Consider the following 18,614-nt stretch of genomic DNA (forward strand, 5'->3'; position numbering starts at 1 on the left):
GTCTTTACACAACAAATCACAAGCACACAAATTATGATTACACGTCACAGGCATGTACACATGGGCAATGCCACGTAATTGTGCGTAAATAGAGAGCACCCTCATCAATGTCTGTGACAAGTTAGAACATCTCTGTCTTATGATCAGAAAACGGCCTCTGAGATCAGTTCTTTGAGCGCGTCCTGCTCTCAGAAGACGTCCACGTTGGGTCTGAGACAAACAGCTTATAAAAGAATCCATCTGTAGCAGACGTTCAGGCTTTTTTTTCTCTCTCCTCTTCCTCTGTTTCCCTCGCTCTGCCTCAGAAAAAAGGTCCCACAGGCAACAGATAGAAATAGCAAACATCCACATATCGGTTGAGCCATCTCTTGACCCCTCTCCCAATATCCTCAGCGTCTCTGTTTGTTTACAATTCTTCTCGCTCTCACTGCCACCATCCCTCCCTCTCGCCCTCCGTCCTTCCCCCGGCTCCTATTGGCTCTCGGAGTTGTAGTGCTTGGTGTCTCCCCGCTCCTTCCCATCGAAACCTGGCAGCGGCTGCCCGTATTTGTCCACGCACCAACAGAAGCCGCGCTTTCTGCCCTTGGACGGACGGCACTGGAAGCGGAGGAAAGGGACAAAGGTGAAAAGGAGGGGAGAGAAATGGGAACAGGGGGAGGGGGAGAGGGCGAGTGTGCTAAATGTGTAAATCCAGTTGAATGTGCAGCATTATGGGTAACGAGCCACTTTACTCAATGAAGTAGAACAGCAATAGTTAAGAGGCATTAATGGGCAGATTGTGCTGAGTCGACGCAGCCTTGGCTATCCAACGCGCTGTGGTATTTTGAGCTGCTTTTATGGTCTACCTCCTGTTACACACACATATAGAGACCTTTAAGGTAAACAGAAACCTGGTAAAATATTTGCTTAGTCCCGTTTGTGAACAACTGAGAGCCGAGATCTATTTTCAGAAGCTGGTGGCCAGTACGAATCATCTGTTGCTGATTATACCCCACAGCTCCAAATTATGGGTACTACAAATGACTTACAGAGTCTGTGGAGCTACCCAAGGGCTGTTATTTTACTGCCAATTTTACTAAAGGTCAACCTCCACTGTAGTAAAACATGCAGCCATTCATTTCAAGGGCTAGAGCAACTGTGCTTCTGCTCCGCCGGGGGAGTCGGAGCTGATCTGGAGGGAAGACGTCCTGATTTAGCTCAATATCCCAGCTGGGTTTGATAAGAGAGTCTGAGGCAGGATTCTCGAGCTGTTGCATACATCTTCACTTTACTGCATTTACCGAGGACAAAAAATGCACCACAGGAGCTTTAAAATTTCACCTGCAAAGCACAAATATCACAAAATGTATGTTTGGGGAACACTAATCAAAAGTTAAATCAAGAAAAGTGGATCTATTTTGAGCGTAAAATCTACCCGGAGTAGATTTTATTCTCTGAAGAAACAGTTACTGTTATTAGGAGCTGAAATGTTTTCCCCTCAAAATCATGCAAACGTCCAAATTAAACCAACCGAATGTGAAATGCCTGCCACTCCTCCAGCGCCCCAGGGCTCAGCAGGATACACTATAGGTCTGTTCTACATAAACAAAGACAATGAGCCCCGGCGTCGTGAGGCTGGTTATGAGATGATTGCTGGTCAAAAAGAACACTTCCATTAAGCAGGAGGGACTACTATGTAATAAGAAAAAAAACTGCCTCTGTGATGCAGTGGCGTGGGAGCCCTAAGTGCCTCCATATGAATGCGTCAGAACCACTCATTTATTACATCCCGATCGTGGGTGAACCATGTGAGTGTGGGGATGGCTGCCGCTCTATTTCTGGGCCTGCCTCTCAAAAGTCCAGCAATTATGGGGCGAGCGCATCGGGTGCCGGCGGCCACCTTGACGTCTGTCTCCCTGGGAGGGTTCCCGTTAGACGGCCGTCGTCCCAGCCGTCAACCCCACTGGGGTTTGGCCCCTGTGGTTCCTGTCTCCAGAGTCAGTGGCTCGGGTCTACCTCACTGGTGTGGTGGTGCAGTGATGAGGCTCTAATAGCTACCAATGACTACACGAGGACAGCTACAAATCTGTAATTGGGCTGCAGGAGACCTAACGTTTGACTCACTCGACTTCAGCGTGGAGCCGTTGGATTTTTTTGCAGCTTTTAACAGCAGCCGAACGTCTTTAATGTTTAAAGGATGTGTAGTTTCTCGTGAAATCGTTGCATGAATTATCCAGTTGTTGGTGTCAAATGAGGGTCCTCGTGATTTACCTGCTTTTTCTTATAGAAGCCCTTCTTGTCACAGTTTGGTATGCGGAAACCTCTGGGGTTGAGAATGTCTGTAATCTTGAGGGTGCTGAGAATGCTCTCAATCTCTCTCCGACAGGGACCCTGCAGACGAGGGAACACATGACAAGTTACTGCACTTTGTCCAACACTGCAAAACTTATTTCCAGCTCAAACCTGAAAGCACATCAACAAATTTGAACGCTGGTGATGCCGTCTGGATGATTGATTTATTTCAGGAGCACAACTTTGACTTGAAACACATTTGTTTTGCAAATGAATATGTCAGGCTGCCACTGCATCGCACGCCACTCTGCAGTAATTCTTAAACAATGGTCTCTGCAAAATGAAAGAGGTGGCTGACGGGAGATGAATTCATCTGACCAACTTGCAGGGGCTTAGCAGTTTGCCAAAGCTGCTTAGAACTCTTGCACTTTACACAAAGGATGGGGGGGGATGAAGTGAATTCAAAGACCTCAAGGCGGGAGCCAAAAGGATTGTGTTCAAGTCCAAGTGCTCCAGTCACTAATCAAAGCAGCCGGTCAAACCCCATTACTAGTGTGTGCTCACTTCTCTGTCCAAAGACGAGATCAAAATAGCAGCAGGGCTTCCCAACAGGCATTCACACAGGCCAATCCATCATCCGCTGGCTCTCGTTGCAGCCGGCACGCGGACGCCTTGTGGCCAAACAACCGCCTGACACAGGTCAGCCGCAGGGCCATACCCGCTCACTTCCATGCCATTCTCCCGCTCGCGATGCCTGCCAACCATTCACCGCCGCTGTACCCAAAACATTTCTTCACCCGCAGGGGGAGAAAAACACCAAAACACAGAGGAAGAGGAGAAAAACATTCCTCCCTCCAGTGTGCTCTGGAGAGAGAAAAATACCAGTTGTGATACTCACATACTCAGGCTCCTGTTTGGTCTCCAGAGAGAAGTTCTGCTGGTCGGTGATGAGTGGTCCTGGGAGATCCTCCATCTTGAAGCTCTGGGTTCGCCTCTGCTGCTCCTGTCTCAGGACTTCTGACTTGGCGGAGGGGAAGAAAGGGAGAAGCGGGGGTCTGAGGGGTCCCGTGGGCCTGTGGGTGCTCAACAAGACCTGGAGGCCTGGGCCGGTGGAGTTCCGCTCCTCGTCCTGAGCATCAATACCCTCTGCTGAAGTTTGAGGAAAACACTTGTTTACTACATATGAGTACACAAGGATATATAATCTAAGATTTTGAGATAACAAAATCGTAATTCAGACAAAGTTTTGAATGTTTTTTTTTTGGGCGGGGGGGGACATAAGCTAATGCTCCATTTTTCAAAGGCATCTCCTGAAATTACATCTGTCTTTCAGTTCTCGCAGGAAATTCAAGAAATATGCAACATGAGTACTATCACTTTCTTTTAGTTCCTTTATGACGTCACAAACTAACCACTCGTCAAAAATAAAAAAAAATCTGATCATAATTCATCTTTACTGGTTGATGCAGGTAGGTTCAGCTCCTCACATATTTATATTGGGCTGCACATTTTTTTAAGTATCAAAACTCTGTCTTAGAAGGGAATCAACAGTGTTATCATCCTCTTTCCACACATGAAGAAGATTCCCACAGCATCATCAGTTATTGAGTCTATTTGGACTTTCAGAATGATATTGTGTCATTAAAAACTCTTGTGCATCAGTTAAAGAATAGATCACATCACGCAACAATCGATATAGAAATGATATTACTGCCACATGAGTCACATATTTCTTAATCCAAGAGACTTGCAGATGCATTATGAGTAAATCTGTGCGTTAAGGCGCGTTTGATCCACATGCAGGACGCTTATGGATCAGACGACTCACCTGGCAGCTCGTTGACCGGAGGTGTGGGTCTGACTGCGAGTCTCCTGCTGCTGGTGGAGTTTGCACAGATGCCTCGTCCCTCCAGCAGAGCCTGCAGAGGCTTCGTCTCTCCGGGCTGATGCTGACATGTCATCCCGGAGCCACATCTCCCGGTGTACACCCCGCACGGCTGCCCGGAGCTGAGCGCGCAGGTCGAGCAGCAGCCGCAGCCCGGCTCCCGGACCCGCTCGGCGCAGTCCTTGGGAAGAGGCTTGCACAGGAGCCGGGCACCGGGGTCGCAGGGCTCGCATCGGATCACTGCTCCCACCGCACCTGACCTCCGGCCGAACGAGGCCAGCACGAATGTCATGCAAAGTGCGCGGAGACGGGAATCCATGGCTGCGTCCTGGAGCATGTGTGGAGTCGGAGTGGTGGTGGCGCACTGCTCGGTTTGCTGGGCACTGTACTGGACTTTTCTCCTGGGCAGCTTCTCTCCCATTCACATAAAGCCACCAGCTACAGCATCCCAATATATATAGACCCCGGTAACTGTAGTCACACCCCCGCATAGCTTGTGGTCTCCTGATGAATTGCCTCGACTCCGTTTGGGCTTTTAAACCCTCAGACCAGCGAGCCGAGGAATTACGCACATTACGCAGCGCACCAGCAGGAACACATGCACTGTATTGGCTCTTTAAGAAGAATTTGGAATGAAATGCAAGAAAAAATGATTGGCCAGTGCATTTTTTTTTTCTACTTTACTTTTTTCTTTTTTTTAAACCTCAGCTGTGGGGGGTTTGAGGTCTGAATATCCTGCATACGTTTAAAAAAAAATGTAATGCAGAACATCGGGTTATTAGACACACATTCTAGGAAATAATCAGGCAACCCAAGAGAAACATCCACAGAAATGTTTGTAATGTGTATCAGGTCTCAGCCCGAGGAGCCCACACACAGTAGCTCCTGCAGTACGCGGATTCATTCATAGGGGGCGCCAGTATTTGTGTGGGGATGTGGTCCTCCAACTTTCATTGACACTTGCAATAAAAAGAAAGATTAAATGTGCAGAAGGCAAAAACAAACCAACATATAGCAAGATATTCATGTTTGTCTTTGGTTGCATGTGTGTGTGTGTGTGTGTATGTGTGTGTGTGTGTGTGTGTGTGTGTGTGTGTTCCTTGTTGGCCTGAGCAAAGTTGTGTTTATGTGCAGGTGTTCACATGACTTTGTGTTTGCTTATGTGTGTTTCCACTGGTCGGAGACCCGGCAGGAGGCTGCTGCACATGCCCCTGCATGACCTGGTTAAGGTTTAAGCGTATAAACCATGTCCGGTCCATTCACACACACACACACACACAGGGTTGATTATTTCAAGCTTTAAATGCAACACAAGCTACAACAGTGCACAACAAATGAGTTATATTAAGGAATGACCTCAAAAGCAGTGGTGGAATGTAGAATATTTATATATATTTAAGTTTTTAAGTAAAATTTTGGGGATATTCTACTTTCTGCATTATATTTATTTGACAGCTGCATTTGAGTACTTTGTAGAATAATTTTTCGCATCAAACAAATTCTATCCTTTTTAAATGTTAAAGTGAATACATTCTTGATTGAAATTGTATGCCTCTGTTAAAGGGGACAGGAAGTGGCTGGAGGCATTATGTTTCCAGGTTGTCCTCCCTCCATCCGTCTATCACATGAATGTGCTATCTCAAGAATGACTGGAGGAAACTTCAAAGAAATTTGGTACAAATATTCACTTGGATGCAGGGATGAACTGATTAGAATTTGCTCGTTAAAGTTCAAGGTCACAGTGACCTCACGTCACTGTGAATACATTTGATATATTCTTGGCCAGTTCTCCGTTGTAGAAGAGATTGTTAATCTTAATGGGAGTAACAGTAAAGGCTAACGAATACAAATGATGTTTATCTTTGTTTAATTTCCGCATTCTGCAGAAATGTGGCTTCAGTTTTGCAAATGAGACATAGAAGTGATATTTTAAAATAAAGAGGTTTAATATTGGTCAGATAAAAGTCAATAACTGCTGCTGTCACTCTACAAAGTCAGTGTTGCCCATAACAAAGAGAAACTCCAGCAACCAGACATGATTCAGGACGACCTGCTCAGTGTTCCTGTGTCATGCAGAGACTCATGTTTCTCAGACATACAGTGCAGCAGTGCTCTCTGATCTTAGGATGTGTGACATATTTGGGGCCTGCTCTGGACATTTTGTAAGAGCGACAAAGCAGACCTTAGAATAAGGACACATACCACATGTGTAAGTGAGAAAATTCCTGCGTAATTACATCTGCAGCATTTTTTAGGTCCACTATTAATTGGTTTCAGATGAGAGAAGGGATACACCAGCACAGAATGTCCAAATTACCTCAAAAGAATAACAGCGGGAGAGTGAGGTGTACAGTTCCTCTTTCGCTTTTTTGAATTTCCTTGGAAGCCAATGTTAAATCAGTTGCCAACAAGCCCTGGCGCACTGCCGCCTGTTAACAGACAGGTCTACAGCAGAGTAGCGCTCACTGGAATGCCAAACATTTGTTTCATATGCTGCAAAAAAAGAGCCTGCTGATTTTCCTCCCTCTCCTCCACTCAGCGCTCTTCGGAAGGGGGTCTCTCAGCCACCTGTGCATATTCAGCATAGCAGAGGAGAGCGTCGGGCACGGGGAGTAATGTACTGGAGGAATGTCGTCCCGCAGAGCAGCCACTCAATAAAGAGGGAGTGTGAAGAATGTGCTTTTGCACACACAGGATATTACTGTACATGTGTTTAACATAACCCACTGTCAAAGGCTGCGCTGCCCAACCGCAACTGCTTGTCAAATCCTAATCCGGGGCAATTTTCCACTGTTTTAAGATGGACGAATCAGACAGACTTGCTGGGAGATCGGAGCGAGTGGCCTGCAATGGCTCCTGCAGCCTGGATGGAGTTTATTGCACTGAGGCCCTCAGCTAAATATAAAGTAGCTAATAAATACCTGGTCCTGGATATTACATATACTCTCAGTTTCAAGTCACATACGTGAACAGTAATCAAGTGAACACTTTTCATTTTATGAAAACCATTGACTATTAAATCTTCATTGCAGATAAACCAGGTAGGATGACCTCTGCACACAACGTCCAGCACACAGAGAATAAAAAGAGACAGTATTTTGTAGAACTGACAAGGAAGAATACGGAAGTAGATCCAGAGACTAAGCTAACAGCCCATTCCTAATAGCTATGTTTAGCACAGACACTCATTGTATTTATGTTCCTGTTTTTAGAAATATAACACAACTTCTAACAGTTAATGGCCAATTTATCAAGGCAAGAAATAAAGTATATTTAGTTTACAATAATTTACAAATAGTTTACCATATTCATGTGCGATCAGGATGCCTTGAATTCCATTTATTAAAAAAGGAACTCGGTTATGTTTCTGATGTGTGCCGTTTGTCATCACGCTTCTTTTGGGATTGTGTGCGTCTGGTGCGGAGATACAGGGGATGGTGTTACTGTGGTGACGGGGAAAAGAGCAAGACTCTGCGGAAAAGGCCCAAAGCGAACAGGTCGGAAAAGCACATACAGTTCTGGAGGTCTGTGTGTGTGCATTTGTGTGTGAGTGATTCCATTCTTGGAACATTTGGGACGGCAGTGGGGGTCCACGTGTGTGTGAGGAGTAGCAGCAGAGAGTGTGTTGGTACACTGGAGTACAAGAGGAGGGTTGGGACTGTTTAGGAATGAGGCTGCCGCAGATCACATGACAAGCCTGCTTCGGTCACTGTTATTCTTTTTTGCCCCCATAGTCTCATGGCCGTCTCTTCTGTAATTGCCCCTGTCTGAGAGGCCTTTTTTTTTGTTTTTTTTCTCGAGCAGGCTCCCATTACAGTTGAATTGGACGCAGAGGTCTCTATTATGATTAATATGATCATCTCTTCCCTTTGATTCTGCTCTGACTGGCACCCATACCGAGCCTTGACAATTATCCGATTATTAGATGTGGTTTGAATGGTGCACACACACAAAAAAGCCGAAAAAGGGGCAAAGGCCACCTTTCATCTAATTCCAGGGTCGGTTAATTATTTTTTGGAGTGGTCTGTTCGTGGAGCTGTCACGGTCCCCATTTCTGGAGGCTTGGCCCCCGAGGCGGGCCAAGGCTGTAATTAAGCCTGAGCGATGTGGAGGACGGCGAGCGAGGAGCTCTCAGCACTCAGCCTGACGGATTGCAGAGTGCTCGGAAGTGGGCTGAGAGTGGCGCCGCTCACTTCGGGCCCCGAATCCCCCCCGCGCCCCACCCCCGAGACTGTATCACTTCCTATGTCTGTATTTCTTGTACATTAGAACTTTTGAACATGTACCCACACACATGCACATTTCCTCGTCTGCAAACGTGCTCTCATTTTCCTAATTGAACTCATTCGCTGAGCCTTGCTATTTAAGACCAGCTTGGAAAACATGGTTTGAATCTAAACGTCACTCATGCATCATTATATAATTCTTCCACCTCCAAGTGTTTTTAATCCACAGTAAACGGCGTGAAACGACTGAAATAGATTCAAACAGACAACAATCCTTGCAAAGTCATGTGTCATTTTCTCACTGACACCGACACCACCATTACTCATCGTAAACAAAGACAAAATTGCAGTCGGCCGAGGAGTAAAATATCGCCCTTGCAGATGCAGGCCCTGCAAATGCTCCATTTATTTTAGAAGTGATGGTGGTCTGTGGTTTGAAGATGTGGTTTGGTGCTGACACGGAGAGAAAAGACAGACAGTTATCAGTCCGTGTAAAAAGTTACAGCCATCTCTGACAGGTTCACCCGACCATGGATCACTGATCTAATTCAACTCCTATAGCATTAGTGCAAGTCCATTTACTTTCATACTTTTTTACCTGTTATTTAAGCCATATTTTACATTTATCCTGCCATTTTCCTTTTGATATTTCATTATTGTTAACGTGTATCCTCTTTATTTTATCGTCCTGTGCAGACTAGCTATCAGGAGCATGCATATATCTACCAAATTCAATCAAGCTGGACCAAAGTTCACACACTATCACACACTTTATATATATATATATACATTTATAAACTGACAGGGATGAAGACAAAACCTCCTTGGTGAAGGTACTCAATTGAAAGAAGCATACATGCATGTAGATGTTGACATTTCTAGCGTCAGTGAGGATTCGCACTGCTTTCCTGCAGGTTTAAGAAAGCAGAAAATAGCGATGATCACTGCCAAGTCATAATTATCTCATTATCTCTTACTCTCCGGTACAGTGATTCACAACCAGGAGAACTTGTACGACTCCTTGTACTTACTGTACTGCAGCAAGTCTTCAGTGGTTAGATGAAAAAGATTGTGTAGAAGCTCGGCTAATTTGAGAATATAAAATAAACATACAAATGGGATTAAAACTGTGGAAACTCAATCTCATCTGTAGCAAATTTGTGGTAGCAATTACAAGTGAAAGACCAATTATGACAAACCAACTGCCCAAGCCAGTCTCCCACCAGCCTGAGTCAGTTGCATCACCTACACACAGTGTGCAGTGACTGAGAACATGGGGAAGAGTTGGAGCAGGGAAGCAGAAATGGGTGAAATTGAAGGATAGATGGTTAAATCCTGCAGGTTCTGTCTCTCTGGTCGCACAACTGCACATATAACAATACCTTTTATGTCAAATAAACAATATTGTATCTGTATCAGTCAATCAAACTTTGTATAATAGCTGTATAGCACCTATTATACCAGATTGTCAAAGTGCCTGACAATTGACTGATAATACAAAATGCGGACAATTAAACGAAATGATTTTGAAAGCTATAATAACAATAAAAAAGATCAAATAAATAAAAGAAAAAAGTCAACAAAAGGAGATAGAACAAATAATGATACTAATATTATCATTCAACAGCTAAAATGGAATCAAATTTAAAGCATAGCTTACCTACATAGCTTACCTATGTAAGTGATATCTATAAACCAGCCAGGCTGAGGAGAAATGTTTTGAGCTTCTGTTGAAAGATTTCAACAGAAGTGTTGGGAACCACAGTCGAATCCCCCAGCAGTTCTTACGCCTTCGTCTAAACTGTAGATGCACAAAGGCAGCATTTGAACCCACTGCTAGTTGTTTCTGGTTCAGTGACCATGACCATGGTCTGGGGGTCACTGTGGGGGTCCTCTGAAACCTACTTCCCTCTATAAATCACATTTTAGTGCAGTCACAACAGTAACACATCACAAACTGATTTGGTCTGCGTGTGTGTGAATTCTGCTATTTTAAGGCTCTGAGTTACAATTTTTGTTTTTTATGTTTCTAAAGCAAGATATGAATCATGCAAATGATCCATAAACAAACATAAAGTTTATTCCATAACATCCCCATCATTGAGACCTGACCTGAACCGTTATGCGGTCGAACGTTAAAAGCTCCGTTTATCTTCCAGTGCGTGTTGCGGTTTCAACGTCTGGTGGAAGCCAAACAGGGGCCTCAAATTGTGCAGCCATCCCAGAATGCACTTTCTATTTTTGCTCCCTGAACCTTTGTTCTGCCTCAGAGGAAAAAGATGAGCCCTGCCCCTCTAATTAAGTGGTCGTAAAAGAAAAAAAAAAAACCTGAGCAGAGCCCGAGGGGGTGGGGTGGGGTGGGGTTGGGCTGGGGCGGGGGGGTACTCAAGGAATGAGAAGGAGCCCGATCGGCCTGATAAACAGGACCTTTCACCTCCACATTATCTGCCAAATGAAACTGGAATTGGCTTCAGTGTGCACGGAGGAGAGGGGACGTAAATCTGCAGAGTTCACTGGAAAGCAGCCATTTATAGTGAGGCACATACACTGTACATCACAGGCTGCATCCAGGTCTATTACAGGCCTTCGCTCAGGTCAGGAATGTACACACACAATAGCTGCTGATCAGTGGTGGTGTGCCGGGGAATAAACCTAATGCAGCTCTTATTTGTTTTTCTTTAATGTCGTTCTCCTATACGCTTGCTTATCGGGAATATCAGGTCACGGAAGTCGAGCTTGATGGGGCCTTATTGCGGAGAGGAGCCTGGCCAGCTCTCCTGCGCCCTCACACACTGTTATTACCTGTGTGTAATATCCGTCTCTGCTGACAGGTTCCTCTCCAGTCTAATAACGTTGCTCAGCTTCTCTGGACTTTCCCCGGCGTCTTTTTATTTCCCGGCCACTCCGCACTAAATAACAGAGGACGACGGGCTCTGGGCCCTCCGCAGTTGCCACACCTGGGCCTTCACTTCCTTCCTGCCCTCCCCGGGAATTCTTCACTTTCACCACCTGCAGAGGGGCAGTAGTGAAGGAGGGAGGAGGAGGAGGAGGAAGGGTCTATACCCCATTATACCTTTTCCTCCCTCTCAGGCTTGGCTCTGCAATTTTATCCCCACCCCCTCTCAGCACCATTAGAGTAACCTGCCTCGGCTTGTGTGAAGGCAGTGCTCTTTTTTTTTACTACGGTGCTTCACAAAACAAGACAGTGGACATGTGTGGGGGGGATATGTGCATAAGAGAGAAATGCTGATGCAGAGCACAAGTTGCTGTTCCACCTTAAAAAAAGTCGTAACTTAGAAAATCTCATCTTAAACCATTCCTTTCGCCTTTCGGGTTCACAAGTGTTGTGTTGCTAGTGTCCTCTACTGGCTGCAAACTGAACTGTAGCTATTCCTCTCTACAGTTCCTCATTTCATCCTGGGTACTACTGGAAGACACTGAAGCTGGAATCATCCAGCTACTGAGGCCGAGTCTGAACCTGTGACACAACCTGCCAGTGGGTCGGTCATTACGGAGCCAAACATTTTAAATGCATAGAACATAGATAAAGAAAAAATTCGGCCACCAAAAATAGTTTCTAAAAATGTTCCTTTTAGGGAAATAGTAAAGCTAGAATAACCACCCTGCAGTTGTATGCCTCCATCATTCAGTACAGTTTCAGTCTACATACACTTTTTTCCCAGACTCATAAGAGGTCACTGTGACCTTTGACTTCCGAAATATAGCCAATTGGTTTTCAATAAATCTTGAGTCGGAGTTCCAACTAGTCACAATTAGACTAATTTCCCAAATGTTAGACTTGAGATATCACGATCAAGAGGCCAAAGACATTTTTGTGAGGTCACCGTGACCTTGACCTTTGACCACAGAATTTAAATCAATTAATCCACGATTCTAAGGGAACATTTGTGCCAAGTGTAAAAGGATTCTCTCAAGGCGTTTTTTAGATGATGCGTTCAAGAGGGAAAATGGCGTTGTGTGAGGTAACATTGACCACTGACCAAACTCTCATCAGTTCATCTTTGAGACGTTTCACCCAAAGTGGAAAGGATTCTCTGAAGGTGTTCCTGAGATATCGCATTCACAACACAAAAAGTGTACACATCGACCTTGACCTTTGACTTTTGAAATTCGAATCAGTTGATCCAAAATTGAAGAAATTCCCTCGAGGTGCTCGTGAGACGTCCTCTTCACAATAAAGGTTGAGTCGGATCATTTTAACCAAAAAGCACCTGACAAGGCAACAAAACATCTACGTCCAACTTTTAATTTAAGGGGTTGGGATCACCAGGATTACATTAAATGTTTCCTTTTGTTTATTTACAGAACACATCAAACAATGCAAAAGTCAATATACAAATAAACCGCTCACATGTAGCATGTTATAAACAGAGGCACAGTATTGTATGAGATAAGTATGAGGTACGGATAATAGGTCATGAAAACAAATTATAAAAACATAACAAACGTGAACATAATCAATGTGAGAATATCAACAGAGCTTTATCGTGGTGGTAGTTTCGGTCCCTCTCTGGTTAAAATGGCTGCCCCAACACACACAAATAATTAAAAAGGGAGAAAAAAAATTGTCATCATCTCATATACATGTCAACAAACACGGGATAATAAACATGTTTCTCCCAGAGGAGGTATACGTCATTGACAGACGACCGGCTAAATATGTCAAATACTACATTTCATTGTGCAATTCCAACACTTTGATTTCCTCCAAAAAACACTAATGCAATGACGGCGTCTGTCAAACTGAAGGAACAGAGTCGTGTACGCTGGCTAGTGTTCGATAACCAGACACTGCCACGCGACCCGTGTCCCGGCAGAGAGAACAAAACAAAATCATATTTGGCAGCTGTGAGTGGAAGGCCACGATCTCCTACACAAAGTACTGATGTGTGGGTTATTTTATCCAACAGTCAATTCAATATATATTAGCATTATAATATTTTTTTCTATGGTTCCTCCCACACACACATGCGCGCACACACACACACACACACACACACACACACACACACACACACACATACACACACACTTTCATCTAACGGTTTATAAGTGGTCATATTCACAAACACCTAAGGAAGAAAAAGTCCAGAGGCCTCGTGCGCGCTGCACATGCACAAAAGGCCGTAGTTTAAAAAAATAAAACATTTACATTGCATAGATAAAATAAGATAATCCTGTTTGTGATGTAGCCTGCTTCAGAGTCCAAATTATACATATCAGCTTTGCAAATTTAAATTCCATGAGGAAGATGCAGCAGGGAGGTTCTTCTACTTTGGCTACAAACTTTACAATGGATTTTTTTTGGTTAAATATTAGAGGGAAATAAAGTCACATGCTAACATCATGTTTTCTTGATTTGTCTGCAAAAAAATTATACGCTTGAAAAGGAAAAGCAGCCTTTATGTTATGCCCTTTAAGATATGATGAGAATATAACATATCGAACAGCATAAGACATTGAAGTTGCAAATGGATAGGAACAAAATAACACATTTCATATGATTTAGATGTTGGCGAGTTTGATTCAGTCTAATTCAGTTCGTTTGACAGGAAACAAAACAAAAAAAAAAATGCGATTTATATATTTTTTCTATTGAAAGATGAAGTTAAATGTCCTGGTGCTGGTAAGGGAGTGTAAATAATATCCAGGTCATATCCAGGGTCAATGTACACCATCTTCACTCCGTAACACTTTATCCATTTGTTCAGTCTTTCCGTCTTTACTTGTTTCTTTCCTGCTCTCAGTAAAAGTCTGTCCAGGTGACCGTGTGATCGTCTCTGTCCTACTTACTCTTCTGGGAGCCGATCATCACCCTAGAGACAAAGTTGACGATGGCGCTCGCCGGCTGCTCGGGGTCATGCTCTGCAAACAGGTGACATATATTGTCCATGGAAGTGCCGGATTTCCTCGCCACGAAGCCGAAGATCCTGCAGAAGGGGGAGCAAAGGGATCAATGGCTGCCAAAAATAACATGGTGGCAAACTGCAAATTGCTTCACGTAACCCAGGACCGGCCCAGATGTCTTTATAAAAAAACTAACAAACTGACAGATTACATTTTCACACAAACTGATTCTATTGTAGATCAAATTGATAAAATAACCATTTACCATAAAATTACCAACGGTCGGACATTTGCTGGAGTTCCACACCACTTTTCACTTTATCACTATAGATTATTGAGTGTAGGTTGATGGACAAAATGTTATTGTATTAATTTAATGTTAAATCAATAGAATGAAAAGTGAAGGGGTCTTAATTCCTTCTTGAAAAAAAATAGTAGAAGTAATAATTGACTTACTTTGCTGAGGTGCAGCCATCTTTTTTCCACCTGTTTAGTGAAAAGGGGATACATTTGATGAATATATTATATTGTCGTTGGTTGATTTGATTGCCAATGTAAGTTTCTAGGAAACATTTTGTTATGGCACATCTGCCACACCGAATTAAAATACTCACTTTCTATCTTGAGGGTCCAATGCACAAAATATGACTGTACTGACGTTGTAGTGTCTCCTGAAGAAAAGCCTGAAAAAGAAAAAGACACAAAAATGTTTTTAGTTTTCAGACATGATGTGCAGGTAAAGTCCGGAAGTTCACACAAGCACTTCCTCTATAATCTCTGGAGCTGTTTGAAAGCAGCTTGAGTGAGTTTGGAACTTACTTTCTCTGGTTGTCAGTGAGGGTGATTCCCTGGGAAGAAACTTTGAAGTGGACCACGGTGGAGGTCGGTGGAGGGTTGGAGCTCAGGGTCATACTGGTGGCCTTCTGCACCGCCTGGATGCCCGTCAGGGACTCCATCTCCACTGAGCCCAGGTACCACACGTTACAGGCTGCGGGAGCACACGCATTCAAGTCACGCTCAGATCACAAGCGCTAAGTGCAAATAACAGCTGAGCTAGTGGACACAGTGACAGTGTCCTTTAGTCCCTAATGACAGGACAAGATAAATATGTGTGGATTCAGTCAATCTCAAAGGTGTCTACAAGGATTGTGTCACCGTCAAATGGTTTGTCACCGTGTCTATTACCAGCGACTGAAGTCAAACGCCTGATTACCTGCTCCCTGTTTTAGCAGCTCAGCGGCTGAGTTGGTGACCGTCTGTGAGCTGTTCTCCGCAACATCTTCGAGAGGATCTACGAAAAACATCGACATCATCGGAGAGATTATATAGTGAAAAACCACAACAAACACACAACAACAAATAAAATGACTCACTGGCCAGACTATGAGTGAGTGTGAATGTTTACCTCTGTCGGGTATAATGAGTTTACAGGGCAGGGCCAGGGGAGTGATCGAATGTTGGCACACCAACGCTGTTAAACTTCCTGTAAAAGAAAAACAGATAGAATCAAAATTTCGATCAGTTTTAAAACCTTATTTCCACATCAATTAATTGTTTATTATATCTCCTACTATTACCTAAAATAAAATAACCACAACAGCTGTATTTTGGTAATCTTGTGGATTTTGACAAATCATCCACATGACTTGACCGAACTGCCACAGTAGAGGGCAGTGTTGTTCACAAAGGCTTCATCTTTGCTGCAGTGTAGCCAAACAGCCAGGAGGTGTCACTGTCGTGACGCAACTGTGCCAGGAGGCATTTCACCAGACTCACCAAAATACGGCTCATTGGGGCAGCCCTTCAACCGAACTCCTTTCTGCGTACACTCAATCAGGAAGTGGCGTACTAACTCATTGGATAGATCCCCCCCTGTAAGAAAACAGAGCACAAACAGAGATATGAGAGACGATGAATCCCTCACGATCGTACGACGTCTGTTCTCGCAAAACCTGTCTCGTCTCTCTGACACCCTAGATTTACGCTGACCTAAATAATAGCTCCGAGCGTTTATCTCGGCACAACGTGTAATTTCCCAGCCTCCGAGAGTTACATAAAAAATGAAATCACTACATTCAATCTCTACGGAGATTAATGGGATTATGATTCAACCGAGGTGCCTCTGAGGGGCCAGGAGGAGACTCAATGTAAGGAATGTCTGGACACAAAGGCTCGAGAAAGGCCCGCTCCTTAAGGTGGGTTGGGTTTCACACTTTCAAGGAGCCACAATGCCCTAAGCTGAAAGTGGGGAGAAGGACCGTGTCATGATGTCACCACAGGTGCCGTCGGACTGCGGAGGGGTGAGAGCAGACAAAAGGACAGGTGTGAGTAGGGGGGATGAAATGAAAGGGGTTGAACGCTGTGGTGGGCTGGTAGAGTGAACTGAAGGGCATGGGGGCATCCTTTGTGCCCTCGCGTGTTGTTTTTGTCAAAATGTGCACCTTTAGCATAATCCGACTTTTTTCGGTTGTACGTTGGCTGAGATTGAATGTCCTCTGATCCTCTTAGAATCAGAAAAACAGATATGTGAATCTCTATTTTCACTCAGTCACCCTTTGTTTTGATCTTGAGACATAGCCAGGGAATGTTTGGACGGATTCCTCTGGAAGAAAAAATAAAAACCTGAAACAAACACATCCAAGCAGCTTGTTTTGAAGCCGGCCCCTGGATACGGCATCTAGCTATGTGGGGCAGGGAGCTTCCCAGGAGAAGGCCCCGGGATCAGAACAGGCTTACGGACTCAGCACATCCTTTGTGAAGCGGTGAAACACTAGCTGCACGTCTAAGACTGGCAATCTGGGTCTGTTTGGCTTCATCGCCGTGATGCCCAGGAGAGAAACACGAGTGATGAACTCTTACACACACACAGAGGAGGGGGACTCTCATGTTCCACCCAAACAGTGAGTACAGTGCACTGTAACTGTAGATGCCTTTGTGTTGTGATTGTGTGATGTGTGATTCCCATGAACACTGGCGGAGCGATCCGTGGACTCTTCATGACGATAAATAAAAGAAAATATTTGGGAAAGGATTTTTATTCTATCCCCAGCGCAATTTAGTCTAAATTCTATTCTTTTGGGAATGAGATGATAAGTTTGATAACACTTTAACTTTGATAAAAAAGCTGTTTTCTGTAAAGCTGCTTTCAGATATGCACGATATCTTCAGGTTCTATGGGAGAAGGCGAATATCCGAGTCAGTTGCTGTGGACATTCTCCAGAGTTTTTCTGCCAGCGCCTTCTGAATAATGTCAGAGAAAGAATAATACATTTTCATGTGATGTACCTTTCTTGGTCTGCTGGAGAACAGAGGGTGGCGGCGTAGCCACTTTCATCGCCAGCCCGTAGGCGCCTCTGAAGGAATGGCTGTCCCGGACGATGAAGCAGCCGGGCTCGTTGTCCTTCAAGACCGAGATGGCTGAAGAAAAACAAAACGGAATCATGAGGCTGCTCTACGGTTCTACGCTGAAGTTTCTTACTCGTTTATTATTCAGTCTAAAAAGTGGATGGTACCTTGATCCCTTGAGATATCTGGCTTATACCAGAATTTTGATGTGTCCTGCACAAACTTCACAGTAAGCTGCTTGCTGACCAGCACATCTAAAAAACAACGACACACAATAATCAGCAAACAGGCGGAGCTAGTATCCATTTGTATGTGTTCGTCAGCATCACCAATGTAGCCATTCGTTTCTGTAGTTTACCTGGCAGAGGTGAGGCAGTGCCTGGTGTCAAAGATGACAAGTCAGGTAAGACACTGGGGAAGGGGATGCTCACAGAGCTCCCACTGTGGGGACTAGAGAACCCGCTGGGGGCTGGAGAGGCTGTTCCAAGCGAGTGCTCCCCCTCAGATGCCCTCTTCTTCTCAGGCAGAAGTGGGGGCTGCACCTGGGGCGTCTGCAACTGACCCTGCCCGTCCATGGAGGTCAAAAGATTCCTGTCCATGCCTCCGTTTCCCAGCAGAGAGGAGCCGGGGCAGTCCGTGCCGTAGCCGTCTGGCTCGTCGAAGCTTTGACCTGAACTGTGACTGAGAGCGTAGCGAGCCATGCAGCTTCGCTGACTGCTTCGAGGGGAGCTGTGGGCGTTGGGGGCGGGGTGGATATGCGGGTGGTGCAGGGGAGGAGAGTGGTGGCCATAGTCCACAGACATGGAGTGCTGTGGCGGTTGCCTGGTGGAGGCGTAGCTGCTCAGGGAGGAGTGGCGAGTCAGCAACGGATGCTCTGGCCAGGACTGGCTCATGGATGAGCTGTAGTAAAGAAAAACATGGTTACTAACTTCAGCAGTAACTCACAGACAAGCACATATTATAACTGTTCATTTCTGTCCTCCCATGGTAGAATAGTTAATGCTGCTTTAAGTTTCCGT

General features: G+C 44.8%; 2 protein-coding genes across 3 annotated transcripts in view; both read right to left on the minus strand.

The window, feature by feature from the left end:
• Positions 1-471: 471 nt before the first annotated feature.
• Positions 472-4,565, minus strand: LOC133018441 (insulin-like growth factor-binding protein 3). Its single transcript, XM_061084808.1, has 4 exons — positions 4,100-4,565; positions 3,170-3,420; positions 2,251-2,370; positions 472-597 (listed from the first exon to the last, which is right to left on the minus strand). The coding sequence occupies exons 1-4, from the start codon at positions 4,491-4,493 to the stop codon at positions 472-474; spliced, it is 891 nt and encodes a 296-aa protein (XP_060940791.1). The 5' UTR covers positions 4,494-4,565.
• Positions 4,566-13,398: 8,833 nt separating this feature from the next.
• LOC133017691 (tensin-3-like) overlaps positions 13,399-18,614 on the minus strand; it is a 30,459-nt gene continuing 25,243 nt past the window's right edge. For both annotated transcript variants that reach the window (XM_061083841.1, XM_061083840.1), the window contains exons 18-27: positions 17,954-18,495; positions 17,763-17,849; positions 17,536-17,667; positions 16,027-16,122; positions 15,656-15,733; positions 15,464-15,541; positions 15,070-15,238; positions 14,865-14,933; positions 14,707-14,736; positions 13,399-14,333 (exon numbers count right to left, since the gene is read on the minus strand). In XM_061083841.1, the coding sequence (XP_060939824.1) occupies positions 14,189-14,333; positions 14,707-14,736; positions 14,865-14,933; positions 15,070-15,238; positions 15,464-15,541; positions 15,656-15,733; positions 16,027-16,122; positions 17,536-17,667; positions 17,763-17,849; positions 17,954-18,495 (1,426 nt within the window). In that variant the 3' untranslated portion in view covers positions 13,399-14,188. The remainder of the gene's footprint in view (positions 14,334-14,706; positions 14,737-14,864; positions 14,934-15,069; positions 15,239-15,463; positions 15,542-15,655; positions 15,734-16,026; positions 16,123-17,535; positions 17,668-17,762; positions 17,850-17,953; positions 18,496-18,614) is intronic.

Source organism: Limanda limanda, chromosome 13, assembly GCF_963576545.1.
Source record: "Limanda limanda chromosome 13, fLimLim1.1, whole genome shotgun sequence".
Classification (NCBI taxonomy): Eukaryota; Metazoa; Chordata; class Actinopteri; order Pleuronectiformes; family Pleuronectidae; genus Limanda; species Limanda limanda.

Bases quoted from the DNA above. Each gene is read 5' to 3' on its own strand.
- LOC133018441 (XM_061084808.1), bottom strand. From the start codon at position 4,493: ATGCTCCAGGACGCAGCCATGGATTCCCGTCTCCGCGCACTTTGCATG. The intron at 2,371-3,169 runs GTGAGTATCACA...CCTCGTCTGCAG, and splicing joins CCAAACAGGAGCCTGAGTAT to GGTCCCTGTCGGAGAGAGAT. The intron at 598-2,250 runs GTAAATCACGAG...CTCCGCTTCCAG, and splicing joins GCTTCTATAAGAAAAAGCAG to TGCCGTCCGTCCAAGGGCAG.